Below are 18,956 nucleotides of genomic sequence, written 5' to 3' on the forward strand. Positions count from 1 at the left end.
CCAATTTACGCATAGCAAGTGCCCACAAACAACAACATGATAATGACCAGATCATTTGCTTTAGTGATGTTGGTTCAAGGATAAATATTGGTTCGGGCACTGGGAAGAATTCCCAAGCTCTTCTTCGAAATAGTACCATGGAAGCTTCAAGGTCCTGTTGAGAGGATAGTTGGGGGTTCAGTTTTAATGTCTTGTCCAAAAGATGGCACAGCCAACAGTACAGCACTCCTTCAGTACTGAACTCCTGGATTATGGACTCAAGGTCTCTGGAGGTGGGATTAAACCCACAGCCTTCCGACTCTGAAGTGAGAGTGCTAACATGGAACCACAGCTGACCGAGGGGGAATGTTTCTGAATGACTGGTTGAATTTAGTAATAGAATGAGCCACCTAACAGCCATCAATAGTGCAAATGGCTGATGTGGATGTGCGGGATTCATGGCAAGACATTCACAGACTGTGGAATGCTTCCTAGGGGAGAGCCAGCATATATCCCCAAAATCAGCAAATGAAGAGTCAGACACTTTTTTATTCCCTGTTAACAACTTGAAACACCAGATTATCGCTATGTGGGGAGCTGCCAGTTTCCTTGATGTCACCAAGACAACTAATAATAGGCCTTACAGTTTGTTTTCTTCGGGCAGTTACTAAGAAGCATGTGACAAGCTATTGCTGTTTGCATCGCATTGATCCAAGTAGATTAGCCCTTCATTTGTCACCTGAACATTAGCTGTTAAGATTTCACAACCTCTGTCTATGGCAACAAAAACAAGAAATGCGGGTCAGTGACCCTTCTTCGGAACTGACCCGAAACGTTAACTCTGCTTCTCTTTCCACAGATGCTGCCAGACCTGCTGAGTGAATCCAACATTTCTTGTTTTTGTTTCATATTTCCAGCATCCGCAGTATTTTGCTTTTACTCTGTCTATGGCAATCCTGACAACATAAATATAAAAACAAGAAATGCTGGAACCACTCAGCAGGTCTGGCAGCATCTGTGGAAAAAGAAGCAGAGTTAACGTTTCGGGTCAGTCACCCTTCTTCGGAACTGACAAATATTAAAAATGTCATGGGTGATAAGCAAGTGAGGTGGGGGTGGGGCAAGAGATAACAAAGGAGAAGGTGCAGATTGGACAAGGCCACATAGCTGACCAAAAGGTAAACAATATGTTAATAGTGTGTTGAAAGACAAAGCATTAGTACAGAATAGGTGTTAACGGACTTTGCTCCATGACCTTTTGGTCAGCTATGTGGCCTTGTCCAATCTGCACCTTCTCCTTTGTTATCTCTTGCCCCACCCCCACCTCACTTGCTTATAACCCGTGACATTTTTAATATTTGTCAGTTCCGAAGAAGGGTCACTGACCCGAAACGTTAACTCTGCTTCTCTTTCCACAGATGCTGCCAGACCTGCTGAGTGAATCCAGCATTTCTTGTTTCTATTTCAGATTTCCAGCATCCGCAGTATTTTGCTTTTATAACAGCAGTCTTCTGTTGACAGAATGGAACATTTCTGCTCTTTCTGCTATCGCTACTGCCAATAAAGTCCCTGAAGTGCAGCAATTACATTCCTCTAAATATTTAAAAAAATTACATCTATTTACAGAAACAAAGAATCGCAGATGCTGGAAATCTGAAATAAAAACAGAAAATGCTGGAAATGCTGAGCAAGTCAGGCGGCATCAGTGGAGTGGGGAGCAGAGTTAACATATCTGATCAATGACCTATCATCAGAACTGGGAATACTTTTGATATATAACAGTTTTTAAGCAAGGAATGGAAAGGGGTGGGGTGAGGAAAGAACAAAAAGGAAGGTCTGTGGTAGGGTGGAAGGCAGGAGAGATTCAGACAAAAGAGATGATGGTACAAAATAAAAGGGAGCATTAATGGGACAAATAAACACAAGTTGGATGCAGAGGAGGTGTAAATGATTACAGCAGAATCGCAGAGGAGGAGGGAAGCATGGAAAATCTGGAAAATGGAGAGGGTTACCATGACCCAGGAATGGGACAGAAGGGTTCCAGCCATAACACTGGGCTGGATTTTGTGCTGGAGGTGTGGCTCCCGGTGCCCAGCTGAAAAGGCAGGGAGAACCCTGCCTCTGCCTTTCTCCCTCACTTGAGCGATCCTCTGGACTTTTTGTGTCAAAGTTTTAGGAGTTGCACCAGAGCCAATGAGAGTGGAGCAGGTGTGGGCTAGTGCTTGGGGTGTGGATCCCCTATAGGTACACAGACGTGGTGGGGGGTGGGGGGGGTGCCACACCCCTGGGAGTCTACCCACCTAGCTCTGTCACGTTCCCGGGCTAGGGGAGCTTTCTCCTCTGTCAGCTTTTCCTTCCTCCCCACCCCCGCCCCACTGCAACCCCCACTATTCTGCTGTAATCGTTTATGATGCAAATATATCAAATTAAAGACAAAATGTATGATGTTATAAAAGGGTGGGATTTACAGCTGTGTGCCCTGTCCAATTATTCCCCACCTTTTTACCTCACGTCACCTGAGGACTACGTGTCATCTTTAACTCCTGATGTGTGCAATGCCACGGAATAATTGACTGGTATGCACATGCACTTACAAAGGTACTTCTCTCTTTCCCCTTTACTGTGCATCTATTAAATATTCCATTTTCTCCCAAGTACAAAAAGGTACCTGGACATGCACCTGAAGTGCTGTAACCTGCAAGGCTGTGGACCAGGTGCTGGAAGGTGGGATTAGATAGCAGCTAGTTTGTTCGGCTGCCCGGACACAACAGGCTGATTGGCCTCCTTCTGTGCTATAATTTTTCTGTGGCTGTATGGTATAGTCAAACTTCACTATTATGAGCCCCTCCTCCTGCCAAATGGGACCACCAGCTTATATAAGATTTCTCACTATAGTCGGGTTTGGCAATTTGCTGCATCAGAAAAATAAAGACACAACCCAATTTCAATTAAACTGATTTTACTGGAATCAGGAGGAGGCCATTCGGCCCATCATGCCTACGCAGTCCCTTTGAAAGAGCTATCCAATTAGATCCCGCACTTGCCCATAGCTCCGCAAACTTTTCCTTTTCCAATATTTATCCAATTCCCTGTTGAAAGTTACCATTGAATCTGCCTCCGCCACCCTTTCATGCCGTGCATTTCAGGCCACAACAACTTGCTGAGTTAAAAAGTTACTCCCCTCTGGTGCTTTTGTTAAGAAAACTATGCAGTGTAAATTGCTTCATATTTTCAGTGCTTTTCTCAATGCAGCTTTTCTATCTTGTTAACCAGTCCAGAAATATCCTCAGTCCCAGGTACTATGTGAATGATTGCCTTTCAGAACTCATTCTGTGAAGGGATAACTTGTTCTGTGCTTTCCATTTCCTTGTCACCAGTAGTTTCCTCATCCTCTCCCTAACTCAATGGGCTGGCTGGATTTTCAAGTTGGGATTGGGAACCCAATGCCCAGATAATTCCGGGTCCCAACCCTCCACTATGTCTGCATCGCTCAGGCGACGCAATATTCAAATGCTAATGTCGTAATTGGGAAGGAGGTGAGCTCAGTGCCCTATTCGTGGTGCTGAGCTCTGCAAGGAGGCGGGAGATGCCTGATGGAGCAGGAACCTCAAAGGCAGACAGCAGCAATGTTGGGGGCTGCTGCTGCCTTGCACGAGAGAGGAGGCAGGAATTTGGAGGGCCAGAAGCCTCAGCACACAGAGAATTGACCAAAAAGCCAGGCACGCAGTACAGCACCTGATCTCACAGCAAAACACTTGGTGGCAAAAAAATTGCAGCTTCCTGCATTGATCCTAACAGCTGTGCGCTAATGCACACCAGACTGTTCAGCTTTGGAGATTCCTGCATTGAAAATCGCCTCCAGTCCCTGCCTGTTAACAAACTCCTCAAGGAGCTTGATAGGCCATTAATTAGAGGCGAATGGGTTCCCATTTCCCCTCCCACCCCCCCCCCCCACCCCACTTTGAAAATTGTGTTGTGATCCAGAGGCATCGGGATTCAGTCACACACTCCGGGAAGGCAATTTTCAATACATGCCCAAACCTCTGCTCGCTCTGTCCTGCAATCGAAAATCCAGCCCAATGTCACTGATTCAATAATGTCAGAAAAACATAAGAAATAGGAGCAGGAGTAGGCCATGCAGCCCTTCAAGCTTGCTCTGCCATTCAACAAATGGCTGATCTCATAATTGCTCGTGTTGGGAGACCTGGATGTATTTCTATTGTTATCCATCCGCTTTTTCACCGCCCTTAGGAGGATCAAACACATTGGGCATGTGGGCATTGCATTACAATATGTTATCTTTCAGCTGGCCTCAGCTTGAACTTTATCATTATATCTGGGTTGGTTCTATTCAGGTGTTCAATGTGGTAGGGCTGATTTCCGTTCAAAAAAAAAAGCGAGTTTTGCTTTTGGGTTTGTTATAAGCTGGGTTTGTTATAGTGGAGGTATAGTATACATACAAAGAGGTGAAAGTCACGCTACAGGTCTAATTGGACACCATCTCAAATGGAGTGCACAGTTCTGGGCACTGCACCTCAGCAAAGATATATTGGGTTGGAGGGGGTGCAGATCAGATATAGCAGAATGAATCCTTAAAAAGGTTAAATTGAGAATGGAAGAGGATTCAGAAGCTCTATAAAATTGACAGCCAGATGGAGGGAGCTCAGGACCACACTGGGGCCATGGGCTGCATGGTGGACATCACTGATGTAGATATTGAGCGGGTACAAGGGCGCTCGCCATCATAAAGGACATAGAGTCTGCTTTTGGGAGTGATCAGTGATGCTGATACCGAATAGATTATTGAGCATAACACTCAAAAGTAGAACACGCAATGCATTGGGACCTTTCTCCTTGTATTACAACTGAATTGTCTGCTTCTGTTTCTGTTCCAGAGCAGGACCCCCAGTTGTTAACTTCATGACCATGACCAACAATTTGAACAAGGTGAGGCGTCTCTCCACCAGCTCCTCTGTCACTAAACCTCAGCACTACTCCCTGACCACTGAATGGCTCTGGTACTGGCAGGCTAACACTAGAGATTGGATTGAATATGGTAAACAGGTGAGCATCTGGTTTCCTATGTAGAATTACATATAATATATCAAACAGAAACAGGTAATTACACCATCTGGTCTGCGCTGGTATTAATGCTCCACACAACCCTCCACTCACCCTATTTCATCTCACCCTATCAGCATAACCTTCTATTCCTTCCTCCCTCATGTAGTTAGCTAGTTTCCCCTTAAATGCATCTATTCTATTCACCTCAACTACTCCTTGTCGTAGTGAGTTCCACTTCCTCACCACTGTCTGGGTACAGGCGTTCCTTTGGAATTAAATTGGATTTATTAATGATCCTATATTGGTGTCCTGTTTTGAACTCACCCCACAAGTGAAAACATCTCTATAATAAAATCAAAGTACTGCAGATGCCGGAAATCTGAAATGAAAACAGAAAGTGTTGGAAATGCTCAGTAGGTCGGGCAGCATCCGTGGAGAGAGAAGCAGAGTTAACAGTGACCTGACGAGAACTGATCAGTTTTCGACTGAACTATTTGATTAGCTGATCTGTACATCAATTCTATTGATCAGCATCATTTGATACCCTTACCTTAGAGACAGCCATTGTACAGGCATGTTAATGAGATGAGTTAGTAGTGTATATTAATTTAGGTTTATTTGCACCATCAAACACAGTAACCTGGAAAACCATCCCCTTCAGCGTTCACTGAGGAAACGATACTCGACACTGTTTCGAAATGAAGAACCCTCCAAGGTGTCTAGTCACCTCGTTTTGAGAAGTGAATTCATTCTCAGGACAAACTCTGATGAAACTGATCGTTGACTGGGATTCTGAGTCCTGGCCCAGTAACACTGAGTACAGTGACTGTCTGGGATCAGATTCCTTTTAAACACAGTGGGCTGTAATCTCCTCTAGGACAATAACGAGGCGGCCATGAATCAATGGCCCGATTTACACTCTACACAATTTTCATTCCCATAGCAGTCAAATACAGAAGCAAATGAGCCTTGGTGTGAAATTGATTGTCAATTCCCCATCACCCAAAAGGAGTTACATAGAATTTACAACACAGCAACAGGCCATTCAGCTCAACTGCTCTGTGCCATTGTTTATACTCCATATGAGCTTCCTCCCAACCCCTCTTCATCTCACCCTAACAACATATTCCTTTCTCCCTCACGTGTTTATCCAGTTCCCCCTCAAATGCACCATCTGCTGTTCATCTTATCTAGTCTATCGGGTAGCGAGTTCCACATTCTAACCACTCTCTGCTAACAAAGTTTTTCCTGAATTCCCTATTAGATTTAATAGTGACTATCTTATATTTATGACCTCTAGTTTTGGTCTCCCCATAAATAGAAGCATTTGCTCTATGTCTACTCTATCAAATCCCTTCATAATTTTAAAGACCACTATTGGGTCACCCCTCAGCCTTCTCTTTTCTAAAGTCTCAGTCTCTCATAGGAAATAGGAGCAGGAGTAGGCCATTTGGCCCTTCGAACCTGCTCCGCCATTCAACAGGATCATGGCTGATCTTCTACCTCAAATACATCTTCCTGCACTATCCCATATCCCTCAATTCCCTTAGTACCCAAAAATCAATTGATCTTGGACTCAATGACAGAGCATCCACTGCTTTCTAGGGTAGAGAATTCCAAAGATTTATAATCCTTTGACCAAAGAAATTTCTCTTCATTTCAGTCCTAAATGGTTGACCGCTTATTCTGAAACTGTGATCCCATGTTCTAGACTCCCCAGTCGGGGGAAATATTTTCTCAGCATCTACCCTGTCAAGACCTATAAGAATTTGAAATGTTTCAATTAGATCACCTCTCATTCTTCTAAACTCCAGGGAATATAGGTCTAATCTACTCAATTTCCCCTCATCCCAGGAAACAGTCTAGTGAACCTTTGTTGCACTCCCTCTAGGGCAAGTATGTCCTTCCTTACGGAAGGAGACCAAAACTGCAATCAGTACTCCAGGTGTGGCCTCACCATTTCCCTGTATAATTGTAGTAAGACTTCTTTATTCTTATACTCCAATCTATTTGTAACAAAAGCTAACTTACTATTTGCCTTCCTAATTGCTTGCTGTACCTGCATATTAATGTTCTATGATTCATGTACAAGGACACCCAGGTCCCTCTGAATGCAAACTTTTCTCAGTCTCTCACCATTAATATTCTTTTTGCTTTTTTATTTTTCCTACCAAAGGGGATAATTTTATAAACTGTATTATATTTGCCATGTTCTTGCCCACTGAAGCCGTCCATGTCCATTTGCAACAAGACCTGGACAACCAACATTCAGGCTTCGGCTAATAAGTGGCAAGTAACATTTGCGCCACACAAGTGCCAGGCAATGTCAATCACAAGAGAGAATCTAACCACCTCCCCTTGGCATCACCATTGCTGAATCTCCCACTATCAACATCCTGCGGGTAACCATTGACCAGAATCTGAACTGGACCAGCCACATAAGTACTGTGGCTACAAAAGCAGGTCAGAGGCTGGGAATTCTGCAGTGAGTAACTCACCTCCAAAGCCTGTCCACCATCTACAAGGCACAAGTCAGGAGTGTGATGGAATACTCTCCACTTGCCTGGATGGGTGCAGCTCCAACAACATTCAGGAAGCTCAAGACCATCCAGGACAAAGCAGCCCACTTGATTGGCACTGCATCCACCACCTTAAACATTCACTCCCTTCACCACCAACGCACATTCTGACAGCAGTGCGTGCCATCTACAAGATGCACTGCAGCAACTTACCTTCGATAGTACCTTCCAAACCCACGACCTCTTCCACCTAGAAGGTCAAGGGCCGCAGACATGTGGGAACACCACCACCTACAAGTTCCCCTCCAAGCCACACACCATCCTGACTTGGAGCTATATCGCCGTTCCTTCACTGTCGCTGGGTCAAAATCCTGGAACTCCCTTCCGAACAGCACTGTGGGTGTACCCGCACCAGACAGACTGCAGCAGTTCAAGAAGGCAGCTCACCACCACCTTTTCAAGGGCAATGAAGGATGGGCAACAAATACTGGCCTGGCCAGCGATGCCCACATCCCATGAAACGGATCAAAAACCCACCCAACCCTGTCTCTATCCCTCTTCAGCCTCTTTGCATCTTCCTCACTGCTTACTTTCCCACCTCACTTTGTATCATCAGCAAATTTGGATACGTTACTCTCAGTCTGCTCATCTAAGTCATTAATATAGATTGTAAATAGCTGTGGCCCAAGTACTGATTCTTACGGTACCCCGTTAGTTGCAGTCTGCCAACCTGAAAATGTCCTGTTTATTCCTACTCTCTGTTTTCCGTCCATTGATCAATCCTCCATCCATGCTAATATATTACCCCCAAACTCATGAGTCCTAATTTTGTGTACTAACCTCTTGTCTGGCACCTTATTGAATGCTTTTTGAAAATTCAAATACACTATATCCTGGATCCCCCTTATACATCTTATTAGTTACAGTCTTGAAAAACTCTTTCCCTTTCATAAAACCTGTTGACTCTGCTTATTATGATTGTACATTATGATTTTCTAAGTGCACTGTTATCATGTCCCTAATAATAGATTCTAGCATATTACCTATTACTGATGTTGGGCTAAGTGGCCGATTGTTCCGAATTTGCTCTCCTCCTCCTTTCTTAAATAGCGGGGTTATGTTTGCTCCCTGCCAATCTTTGGAAATTGTTCTAAAATCTAAGGAATTCTGGCAGATTAAAACCAATAGATCCACTGCAGCTGCGCCTTTTAAATCCCTAGGATGCAAGTCATCAGGTACAGGGGATTTGTCACCACTTAATCCCATGAATTTCTCTAGTACTGCTTCTTTACTTATACTGATTTCTTTAAGTTCCTCATTCTCACTAGATCCTTGGTTCCCCTTTATTTCTGGAATATTCTTTGTGTCTTCCACCGTGAATTCAGATACAAAGGGCAAATTATCCCAGCCCCTGGGTGGCAGGAGTGGAGACAGGAAGGCAGAGAAAGTAGTAGGGCGCCAGGTCAGGATGGCTCCCCAACACATTCCCACCCTCAGGGAAGTTTGCCCGGATTGGCAGCAAGCAGCCAATCAGCATATTTAAGGCCCCAATTAAGGATTATTTAGAGCACTCACTGGCATTTTGCTGGAGGCTCCATGCCCCAAAGACGGGGCCATCACCAGCAAAGACTGCAGTCGTGGCCCAACGCTACCACTGGAGGGGTCTCCCCACTGATCAGAGAGACCTATCAACTTGACCTCTCGAGCCAGCGAAGGGTTTTCCCCCTGATTCCCATTGACCTCAGTTTTGCTGGGGCTCCTTGATGCCATACTCTGTCAAATGCTCCCTTGATGTCAAGGGCAGTCACTCTCACCTCACCTCTTAAGTTCAGCTCTTTTGTCTATGTTTGAACCAAGGCTGTAATGAGGTCAGGAACTGAGTGGCCCTAGCGGAACCCAAACTGAGCGTCACTGAGCAGGTTATTGCCAAGCAAATGCCGCTTGATGGCACTGTTGATGACACTTTCCATCACTTTACTGATGATTGAGAGTAGACTGATGGGGCGGTAATTGGCCGGGTTGGACTTGTCCTGCATTTTGTGTACAGGACATACCTGGGAAATTTTCCACATTGCAGGGTTGATGCCAGTGTTGTAGCTGTGCTGGAACAGCTTGGCTAGGGACACGGCAAGTTCTGGAGCACAGGTCTTCAGTACTATTGCCGGAATATTGTCAGGGCCCATAGCCTTTGCAGTATCCAGTGCCTTCAGTCGTTTCTTGATATCATGCAGAGTGAATCGAATTGACTGAAGTCTGGCATCTGTGATGCTGAGGACTTCAGGAAGAGGCCAAGATGGATCATCAACTTGGCACTTCTGGCTGAAGATTGTTGCAAATGCTTCAGCCTTATCTTTTGCACTGATGTGCTGGTCTCCCCCATCATTGGGGATGGGGATATTTGTGGAGCCACCTCCTCCAGTTAGTTGTTTAATTGTCCACCACCATTCACGGCTGGATGTGGCAAGACTGCAGAGCTTAGATTTGATCCGTTGGTTATGGGATCGCTTGCTCTGTCTATTGCATGCTGCTTACGCAGTTTGGCACGCAGATTGTCCTGTGTTGTAGCTTCACCAGGTTGACACTTCATTTTGAGGTATGCCTGGTGCTGCTCCTGGCATGCCCTCCTGCACTCTTCATTGAACCAGGTTGGTCTCCTGGCTTGATGGTAATGGTAGAGTGGGGGATCTGCCGGGTTACAGATTGTGGTTGAGTACAATTCTGCTGCTAATGGCCCACAGTGCCTCATGGATGCCCAGTTTTGCATTGCTAGATCTGTTCGAAATCTATCCCATTTAGCACGGTGATAGTGCCACACAACACGACGGACGGTATCCTCAATGTGAAGGCGGGACTTCGTCTCCACAAGGACTGTGCGGTGGTCACTCCTACCAGTACAGTCATGGACAGAAGCATCTGCAGCAGGCAGATTGGTGAGGACGAGGTTAAGTATGTTTTTCCCTCGTGTTGGTTCCCCCACCACCTGCCGCAGACCCAGTCTAGCAGCTATGTCCTTTAGGACTCGGCCAGCTTTAGGACTCGGTGCTACCGAGCCACTCTTGGTGATGGACATTGAAGTCCCCCACCCAGAGTACATTTTGTGCCCTTGCCACCCTCAGTGCTTCCTCCAAGTGGTGTTCAACATGGTGGAGTACTGAGTCATCAGCTGAGGGAGGGCGGTAGGTGGTAATCAGTAGGAGGTTACCTTGCCCATGTTTGACCTGATGCCATGAGACTTCATGGGGTCCGGAGTTAATGTTGAGGACTCCCAGGGCAACTCCCTCCCTAGTGTATACCACTGTCCCGCCACCTCTGGTGGGTCTGTCCTGCTGGTGGGACAGGACATACCCGGGGATGGTGATGGCAGTGTCTGGGACATTGTAAGATATGATTCCGTGAGTATGACTATGTCAGGCTGTTGCTTGACTAGTCTATGGGACAGCTCTCCCAACTTTGGCACAAGCCCCCAGATGTTAGTAAGGAGGACTTTGCAGGGTCGACAGGGCTGGGTTTGCCGTTGTCGTTTCCGGTGCCTAGGTCGATGCCGGGTGGTCCGTCCTGTTTCATTCCTTTTTATTGACTTCGTAGCGGTTAGGTACAACTGAGTGGCTTGCTAGGCCATTTCAGAGGGCATGTAAGAGTTAACCACATTGCTGTGGGTCTGGAGTCACATGTAGGCCAGACCAGGTAAGGACAGCAGATTTCCTTCCCTAAAGGACATTAGTGAACCAGATGGGTTTTTACAACAATCGACAATGGTTTCATGGCCATCATTAGACTAGCTTTTAATTCCAGATTTATTAATTAATTTCAAATTCCACCTTCTGATGTGGTGGGATTCGAACCCATGTCCCCAGAGCAATACCCTGGGTCTCTGGTCCAGTGATAATACCACTACGCCACCGCCTACTGCTGAATTCTGAAATCCTCAGCCTTACTACTCTTTTTGACAATGTTATAAGCATCATAGGGGTCAGTTAGCTCAGTTGGCTAGAGTGCAGTGCCAACAATACAGGTTCAATCCCTGGACAGGCTGAAGTAGTTCTTGGGGCTTGCCTCCTCTTCTTGTGCCATAGTGATATCATGGCATAAGCCATGCTTAGCAGTCCTTGGACAACAAGAATGCTACATAGAGAGAGATAAGCCTTTTCCTTTGATCTAATTCTATCTTCAACTCTTCTTGTTAGCCACAGTTGGACCACTTTTTCTGTGGGGTTTTTGTGCCTGATAGGAAAGTATATTTGTTGTAAATTATGTATTAATTCTTTCAATGCTCGCCATTGCTTGTCTGTCATATTTTTATTTTATTTAGAGATACAGCACTGAAACAGGCCCTTCGGCCCACCGAGTCTGTGCCGACCATCAACCACCTATTTATGCTAATCTTACATTAATCCCATATTCCTACCACATCCCTGCCTTCCCTCACTTTCCCTACCACCTACCTATACTAGGGGTAATTTACAATGGCCAATTTACCTATCAACCTGCAAGTCTTTGGCTGTGGGAGGAAACCGGAGCACCCGGTGAAAACCCACGCAGTCACAGGGAGAACTTACAAACTCTGCACTGGCAGTACCCAGAATCGAACCTGGATCGCTGGAGCTGTGAGGCTGCAGTGCTAACCACTGTGCCACTGTAGTTTCCCAATCTACCTTGGCCAATTTGCCCCTCATACCTGTATCATTTGCTTTGTTTAGACTTGAGACCCTACTTTCGGACTTGATTAAATCACTTTCAAACTCAACATAAAACATATGAAAGTGACTCTTCCCTAGAGGCCCATTTAGTACAAGGTTATTAATTAATCTTTTCTCATTGCACAGTACTGTTGGTTCCTTGACATAATGATCTAAAAAACTATCTTGTATGCATTCCATGAACTCGTCCTCCACACTGTTGCTGCAAACTTGGTTTGCCCAGTCAATATGAAAATTAAAGTCTCCTGTGATTACAGTATTACCCTTGTTGCATGTGCTTCTAATTTCCTGATTTATACTCTGCCCTACGCTACAACTACTTTTAGGGGCCCTATAAATAGCTCCCAGCAATGATTTTTGCCCCTTGTTGTTTCTTAGCTCCACCCAAACTTCTTGATTCTACTTCTTGATTTTCTGAGCTAAGATCTTTTCTCTCTACTGTCCGTAACCCATCCTTTATTCTTCTTTTCCATTTTGCCTATTTCTTCAAAGGTTATTTAGTTCCCAACCTTGGTTACTTGACAACTATGTCTCCGTCATGGCTATTAAATCAAACCTATTAATTTTTTATCTGTATTATTAATTCGTTGTGAATGCTTGGCACACTCAGATAAAGTGCCTTTAGCTTTGACTTTTTTCTAATTTACCCTGACGTTACCTCAGTCACTAATGCCCTTTGTTACTCTCACTGTCACTTCCTGACCCACTCTGCTTATTTTTACCCAATATGCTGCTCTGATCTAGAGCCTTGACATTTCCCTTGCTGCTTTTGCATTTTCTCTTTCCTGAATCCTCCCCTCCCCCTTTTATTAGTTTAAAACCCTGTCTACTGCCCTACTTATTCGATTTGCCAGCACGCTGAGCCCAGTCCAGTTTAAGTGGAGCCCGTCCCAACCGAACAGCTCCCTCTTTCCCCAGTACTGGTGCCAGTGTCCCATGAAGTGAAACCCCTGCCTCCCGCACGGCTCCTTCAGCCACGCACTTAACTTTCTAAGCAGTTTATCCCTCTGCCAATTGGCATGTGGCTCTGGTAACAATCCAGAGATTATTACTTTTGAAGTTCTGCATTTTCATTTGGCTCCTAACTCCTCAAACTCTCTCAGCAGAGCGTCATTCCTAGTTCTACCTATGTCATTGGTTCCTATGTGAATAATGATAGTCCTGATAGATGTACACTCTCAGCTCTGGTATCAGGCTTGTACCTGTTTTCTCCATACTGCCTGGTGCTCACCTCTTGTGTTGTAATCTTACAGGAAGGTTCAGACAGTGTTTGTTCAGTCACGTCCACCGACCTGGAGAACTTGTATTTGGCAGACAGCAAGGAGAAAGCAGTATTCCTAAAGGGGAATCACCACTACACGGTGGACTTTGAAGGTATGGTCACTTCAGTATACAGAGGAACCCAATTTACATTCATCTGGTGTACAGAGAGACTTTTTATTTCAATCTTAGTTTTTAAAAAGAAAGGGAATGACTTACATTAATCGAGCATCTTCCACATACCTCAGGACGTCCCAAAGCACTTTACAGCCCCTGAACTACTTTTGTAATGTAGGAAATGCAGCAGCCAATTTGCACACAGCAAGATTCCACAAACAGCAATGTGATAATTATCAGATAATCTGTTCTTATGATTTTGATTGGGGGATAAATATTGGCCAGGACACCAGGGAGAATTCCCTTGCTCTTCTTGGAATACTACCATGAGACCATTTACATTCATCTAAGGGGGTAGATGGGGCATTGGTCTACTGTCTCATATGAAAGACGGCACCTCCGACTGTGCAGCACTCCTTCGGTACTGCACTGAAGTGACAACCTGAATTTTTGTGCTCAAATCTCTGTAATGGGACTTGACCATTGCCTACATCTGTTCTCTATATTCATGACATAGTTTAAGCAGGACTGGAAGGAAGTTGGATGGCAAATTTGAATATATTTTTATGGCAATGTCAGCCTGGATTTTGGACTCAGGTCTCTGGAGTAGGGCTTGAAGCCACAACCTTCTGACTCAGAGGCAAGAGTAATACCAACTGAACCATAGCTTCTGCCTATTGTTTTATGTTTATTGGCACAAAGTACAGGCAGCTCAGAAATATGAACGCAATAGGAAATGTCACATTGTTAGGAGGAAACAGTGCAGGAAATCACAGAATTGTTACAACGCAGAAGGAGGCTATTCAGCCCATAGTGTCTGCACTGCCTCTCCGAAAGAGCAATTCGCTTAGTGCCATTCCCCCGCCTTCTCCCCGTAACCCTGCACATTCTTCCTTTTCAGTAGGTCTTACGAGGAAAGGCTGAGGGACTTGAGGTTGTTTTCGTTAGAGAGGAGGAGAGGTGACTTAATAGAGACATATAAGATAATCAGAGGATTAGATAGGGTGGATAGTGAGAGTCTTTTTCCTCGGATGGTGATGGCAAACACGAGGGGACATAGCTTTACGTTGAGGGGTGATAGATATAGGACAGATGTCAGAGGTAGTTTCTTTACTCAGAGAGTAGTAGGGGCGTGGAACGCCCTGCCTGCAACAGTAGTAGACTCGCCAACTTTAAGGGCATTTAAGTGGTCATTGGATAGACATATGGATGAAAATGGAATAGTGTAGGTCAGATGTTTTCACAGGTCGGCGCAACATCGAGGGCCGAAGGGCCTGTACTGCGCTGTAATGTTCTATGTTCTATATATAACAGTCTAATTCCCTTCTGAATGCTTCAATTGAACCTGCCTCAAGTCAGGTAGAGAGGGTCAACTCCCCCAAATACTGAGTGAATAAATGGACAACAAAGTGTGGTACTACAATGCAATGCTTTGGTGTCACAGTTCTCATGCAATTGGCCATTCTGTTCATCAAGGAATGAATCAGTCCAGTTTCACACAACCTGTGGCCACATCTGAAAGATTGAACCATCAAAGCTTTAGGAGATAAAACAGATGCTGAAGCCAGGGAAGCAGGGAGTTTCACAATTGTGCCAAGCCTCCAGCAAACATAAAACCCTATTGCACACTTAGGACACTGAAAGCATCTTGATGTCTATGGAAACCTTAATACTTGTCTGGAAAGCAAAGTGAGGACCAAGGCTGTGTTGTCTTAGGAGGTTGTTTAAATTCCATACATTTCTATTTAGCAACTAAAAAATAAATTGAACTTTTTTGTGTAGATTGAAGCTGTTACTTTATTTCCCTTCTTGCTCAGCAATGATCCAGAAAAACGTGGTTCTTGGAACATGCCGGGAAATCCGAAGGCGACCGAGATTTATTTCGGAACAGGGAATGGAAAGGCAAATATACAGGTACTGATATTTGATTGCAAGATGTATGTTGATGCCAGATTGAAGGTGGATTGGCAGAGTGGCTCACGAGTAGACAAGGACTGGTCTTTAAAACTTACTTTGGATTGCCATGCCAGTGACTCCAAACTTGGGCTTGGTTGACAATAGAGGTATATCTCCTCTGGTCCGCCAACAGCTCAATATTAACATTTTCATCCTTCTGTTCCAATCCTCAATATCCTCATCCCCTCCCTATCTTTGTGACCTTCTGCAACTTTAAAATCCCCCCCGAGATCTCTGCGCTCCTCCAATTTTAGCCTCTTGTGCATCCCAGGTTTTCTTCACCCCATCACTGATAGCCATGCCTTCAGCTGTATAGGCCCTTAGCTCTGGAATTCTCTCCCTAAATGTCTCTACCTCTCTATCTCTCACTCGCCTCCTTGAAGTCATTGCTTAAAACCTACCTCTTTTGAACACCTGTCCTAATACCTCGTGATATAGCTTGGTGTCAAATTATGTCTGATTGTGTTCTTGTGACGTGCCTTCAGACATTTTACTATGGGCAATTAAGAGTCAACCATGTTGATGTAGGACTGGAGTCACATAGAGGCCAGAGTGGGTAAGCATGGCAGGTTTGCTTTCCTAAAGAACATTAATAAACCAGTTAGGACTTAAATGATTATCCAAGAGCTTCACAATCTCTTTCATTGAAACTAGTTTCTTTATTTCCAGATTTCTTTCAAACTGAATTCAAATTCTCAGACTGTCACGGTAGGATTTGAACTCATGTTGTCTGGATGATTAATCCACGCCTCAGGATTTCTAGCGCAGTAACAAAACCAGTTCCTAGAGAACCCCATTAACCATCTGTTCATCTTTTGTGGGATGACTGACTTGTTTTTGATAATGTTTTTGCATAACCTTTCTCTTGAGCTAATTTGGAATTGAAAGGCTCATGCTTTCAAATCCCTTAGTTCAAAATCCAAGTGCCTCCTGAACATGGTCTTTTACTGTTAAATCTGACCTCTACCCATGCAGGAATTCAGCAGAAGGCTGGTCAATCATACCTTCTTCCTCATGAGTTTTATCTGTGGACAGGTTTGCCCATTTTCATATGGATGGAACTGCCCTCACCACCAATAGTAGTCAGACCTCTGATGAGATGATGAATTGCTTAATGCTCTGGGTAAGGTTGCCAACTGTGGTTGGACGTATTCCAGTAGGTTTCATCACATGACTGCCCACCTCCAACAACTCCAACCCAACACACTTGCCATTGGTTACCTGATATGTCCATCATCATGGAGCCCTGCCTTCCCACGCCTAATTGGAATGTGGACAAACTGTTCGTCACCCAATTGGATGAATCTTGACAGTTAATCGGAATGGCCTTTTTCTCAAATCCAATATATTTATAATTAATAAACAAGCATGTTAAAGGAAAGTAAAGAAGAAAACATTTATTTTCATGTCCCTATGGTTTTTCTCCTGGGTTGCTCCTAGCAATGTGCTGGAGATTAATCATTAATTCCTGGAGGGTTGGCTACCTTAGTCCCTGTTCATCAAGTAAATGGGCCTGGGATGAGACAACAGATCCTTGTTGTATGAGATTGAAAGAGACTGATTTGTAACATTCCTCAGTACACATCTTCAATGTTTGTAGCCTCTGGCTCTATGTTTGGTCAAAGCAAAACGCAACCTTTAAACACAACTCAATCCCGCAAAGAAACAAAATGGTTAAAAATCCCCAAATAATCTTAAAATTGGAGCTGGCCAATGGAGGAGGAATTAGGAAGCACTTTTTCACACACAGGCTAGTGGAAATCTGGAATTCACTGAAAGGCTGTGGAAGCCGGGGATCAATTGGAGATTTCAAAATTGAGATGGATAGATTTTTGTTAGGTAAGGATATAAAGGGATAGGGAGAAAATGGCAGGTAAATGGAGGTGAGCTACTGATTTGCCATTATCCGGTTGAATGGCAGGACAGGGTCGAGGGGCTGAATGTCCAACTGGGGGATCTTCTGAAGTTTTCTAAAATGTGACAATGGCCGAAGGGCCATTTTGTTCCTACACTGAACAGCACATTGGCATGTGGCAGGGTTTGGAGAGGAATTGTTATCATGGAAAGGCCCTTCAATTAATTGCTGTCTTCCTCTTGCAGCCAGGTAAAAGAGATCCCAGCTCACACCAAAGCCGTTCCAACACATTGGGATATGTCAACTCAGCCGACTGTTGGATATCAGGTAATCAGCTGCTAAAACAATGTACTCGTATCTCATTTACTACTCTGCAGGAGCTGAATGGAGTTCCTGGTATTGAAGTCCTTAAATGGCACCCGTGTTACCAGGAAAGAAAGAACTTGCATTTCTCTAGTGCCTTTTACAACCTCAAGTCATCCCAAAGCGCTTTACAACCAAGAAGTACTTTTTGAGGTGTAGTCACTGTTATGATGTAGGAAACACCAACAGCCAATTTGTACACAGCAAGATCATGAAAGGCGCTACATAAATGCAAGTTCTTTCTTTATGTACATGGGATCAGTAGATGTTCTATGCCTATCATCTCATTCATTAGCCAGGCTCCTTTTTCTAGTGTGTGGTCATAATGCTCCATATTTATTTCCATGTTAAAAAGTAGGATAAAGTTAAATAAATGTCCACAGCCTTGCTGTATTTACATGTGTTTAGATTAGCTGCTGCTGTGTGATTCTGAATGATAACCGTCTCTCTGCAGCTTGTTCTAGTGCCTGAGTCTTCAGAGGAATATAAGCAGGTCCAGTCCCTCTTCCAGCGAACTATGAGGAACAGCGTGATCCAGAAAATCAAACGAATCCAAAACCTGGCCTTGTGGGAAATCTTTCAATGGTTTGTGAAATAAAAAAGACTTGCATTTATACAGCGCTTTTTGCAACTACTGGATGTCTCAAAACATGTTACAGCCAATGACATGCTTTTGAAGCGTAGTTGCTGTTGTAATGTGGGAAATGTGGCAGCCAATTTGCGCACAGCAAGATCCAACACACAGTAGTAAGATAATCGGTTATTTTGCAATGCTGATTAAGGGAAAAAAGTGGCCCGGACACCAGGGAGAACTCTGCTGCTTTTCTTGAAGATAGTGCCACAGGATCTTTTACATCCACATGAGCAGGCCTTGGGTTACCCATCAATAGCTTTCATTCTTTCTTCCTTCCTCCCTTCATTTCACTCTTCCTTCATTTTTTTCCTTCTTGGAAAAAAGAAAAGATGGGGAGAGAGAGACAATCATATAAGTAGAGTTATAAAAATGAATGTAGAGGGATGCAGACGCGAAGGAAGAGAGAGAGAAAGGCACACAGACGTAAAGCAGGATTGAGAGAAATGGACTAAAGTGAAGCATGAAAGCAAGTCAGAAGAGAATGCACCAACAGAAACTGGCTGCAAACTGGA

The 18,956-nt window shown here is 44.4% G+C and overlaps 1 protein-coding gene across 1 annotated transcript in view; it reads left to right on the forward strand.

The window, feature by feature from the left end:
• Positions 1–18,956, forward strand: part of LOC137372283 (protein mono-ADP-ribosyltransferase PARP12-like) — a 49,517-nt gene that overhangs the window by 14,260 nt on the left and 16,301 nt on the right. Inside the window, exons 6-10 of the mRNA XM_068036042.1 lie at positions 4,875–5,043; positions 13,513–13,633; positions 15,454–15,550; positions 17,693–17,774; positions 18,265–18,395. Coding sequence (XP_067892143.1) covers positions 4,875–5,043; positions 13,513–13,633; positions 15,454–15,550; positions 17,693–17,774; positions 18,265–18,395 — 600 coding nt within the window. The remainder of the gene's footprint in view (positions 1–4,874; positions 5,044–13,512; positions 13,634–15,453; positions 15,551–17,692; positions 17,775–18,264; positions 18,396–18,956) is intronic.

The sequence above is a fragment of the Heterodontus francisci genome, chromosome 7 (assembly GCF_036365525.1).
Source record: "Heterodontus francisci isolate sHetFra1 chromosome 7, sHetFra1.hap1, whole genome shotgun sequence".
NCBI lineage: Eukaryota > Metazoa > Chordata > Chondrichthyes > Heterodontiformes > Heterodontidae > Heterodontus > Heterodontus francisci.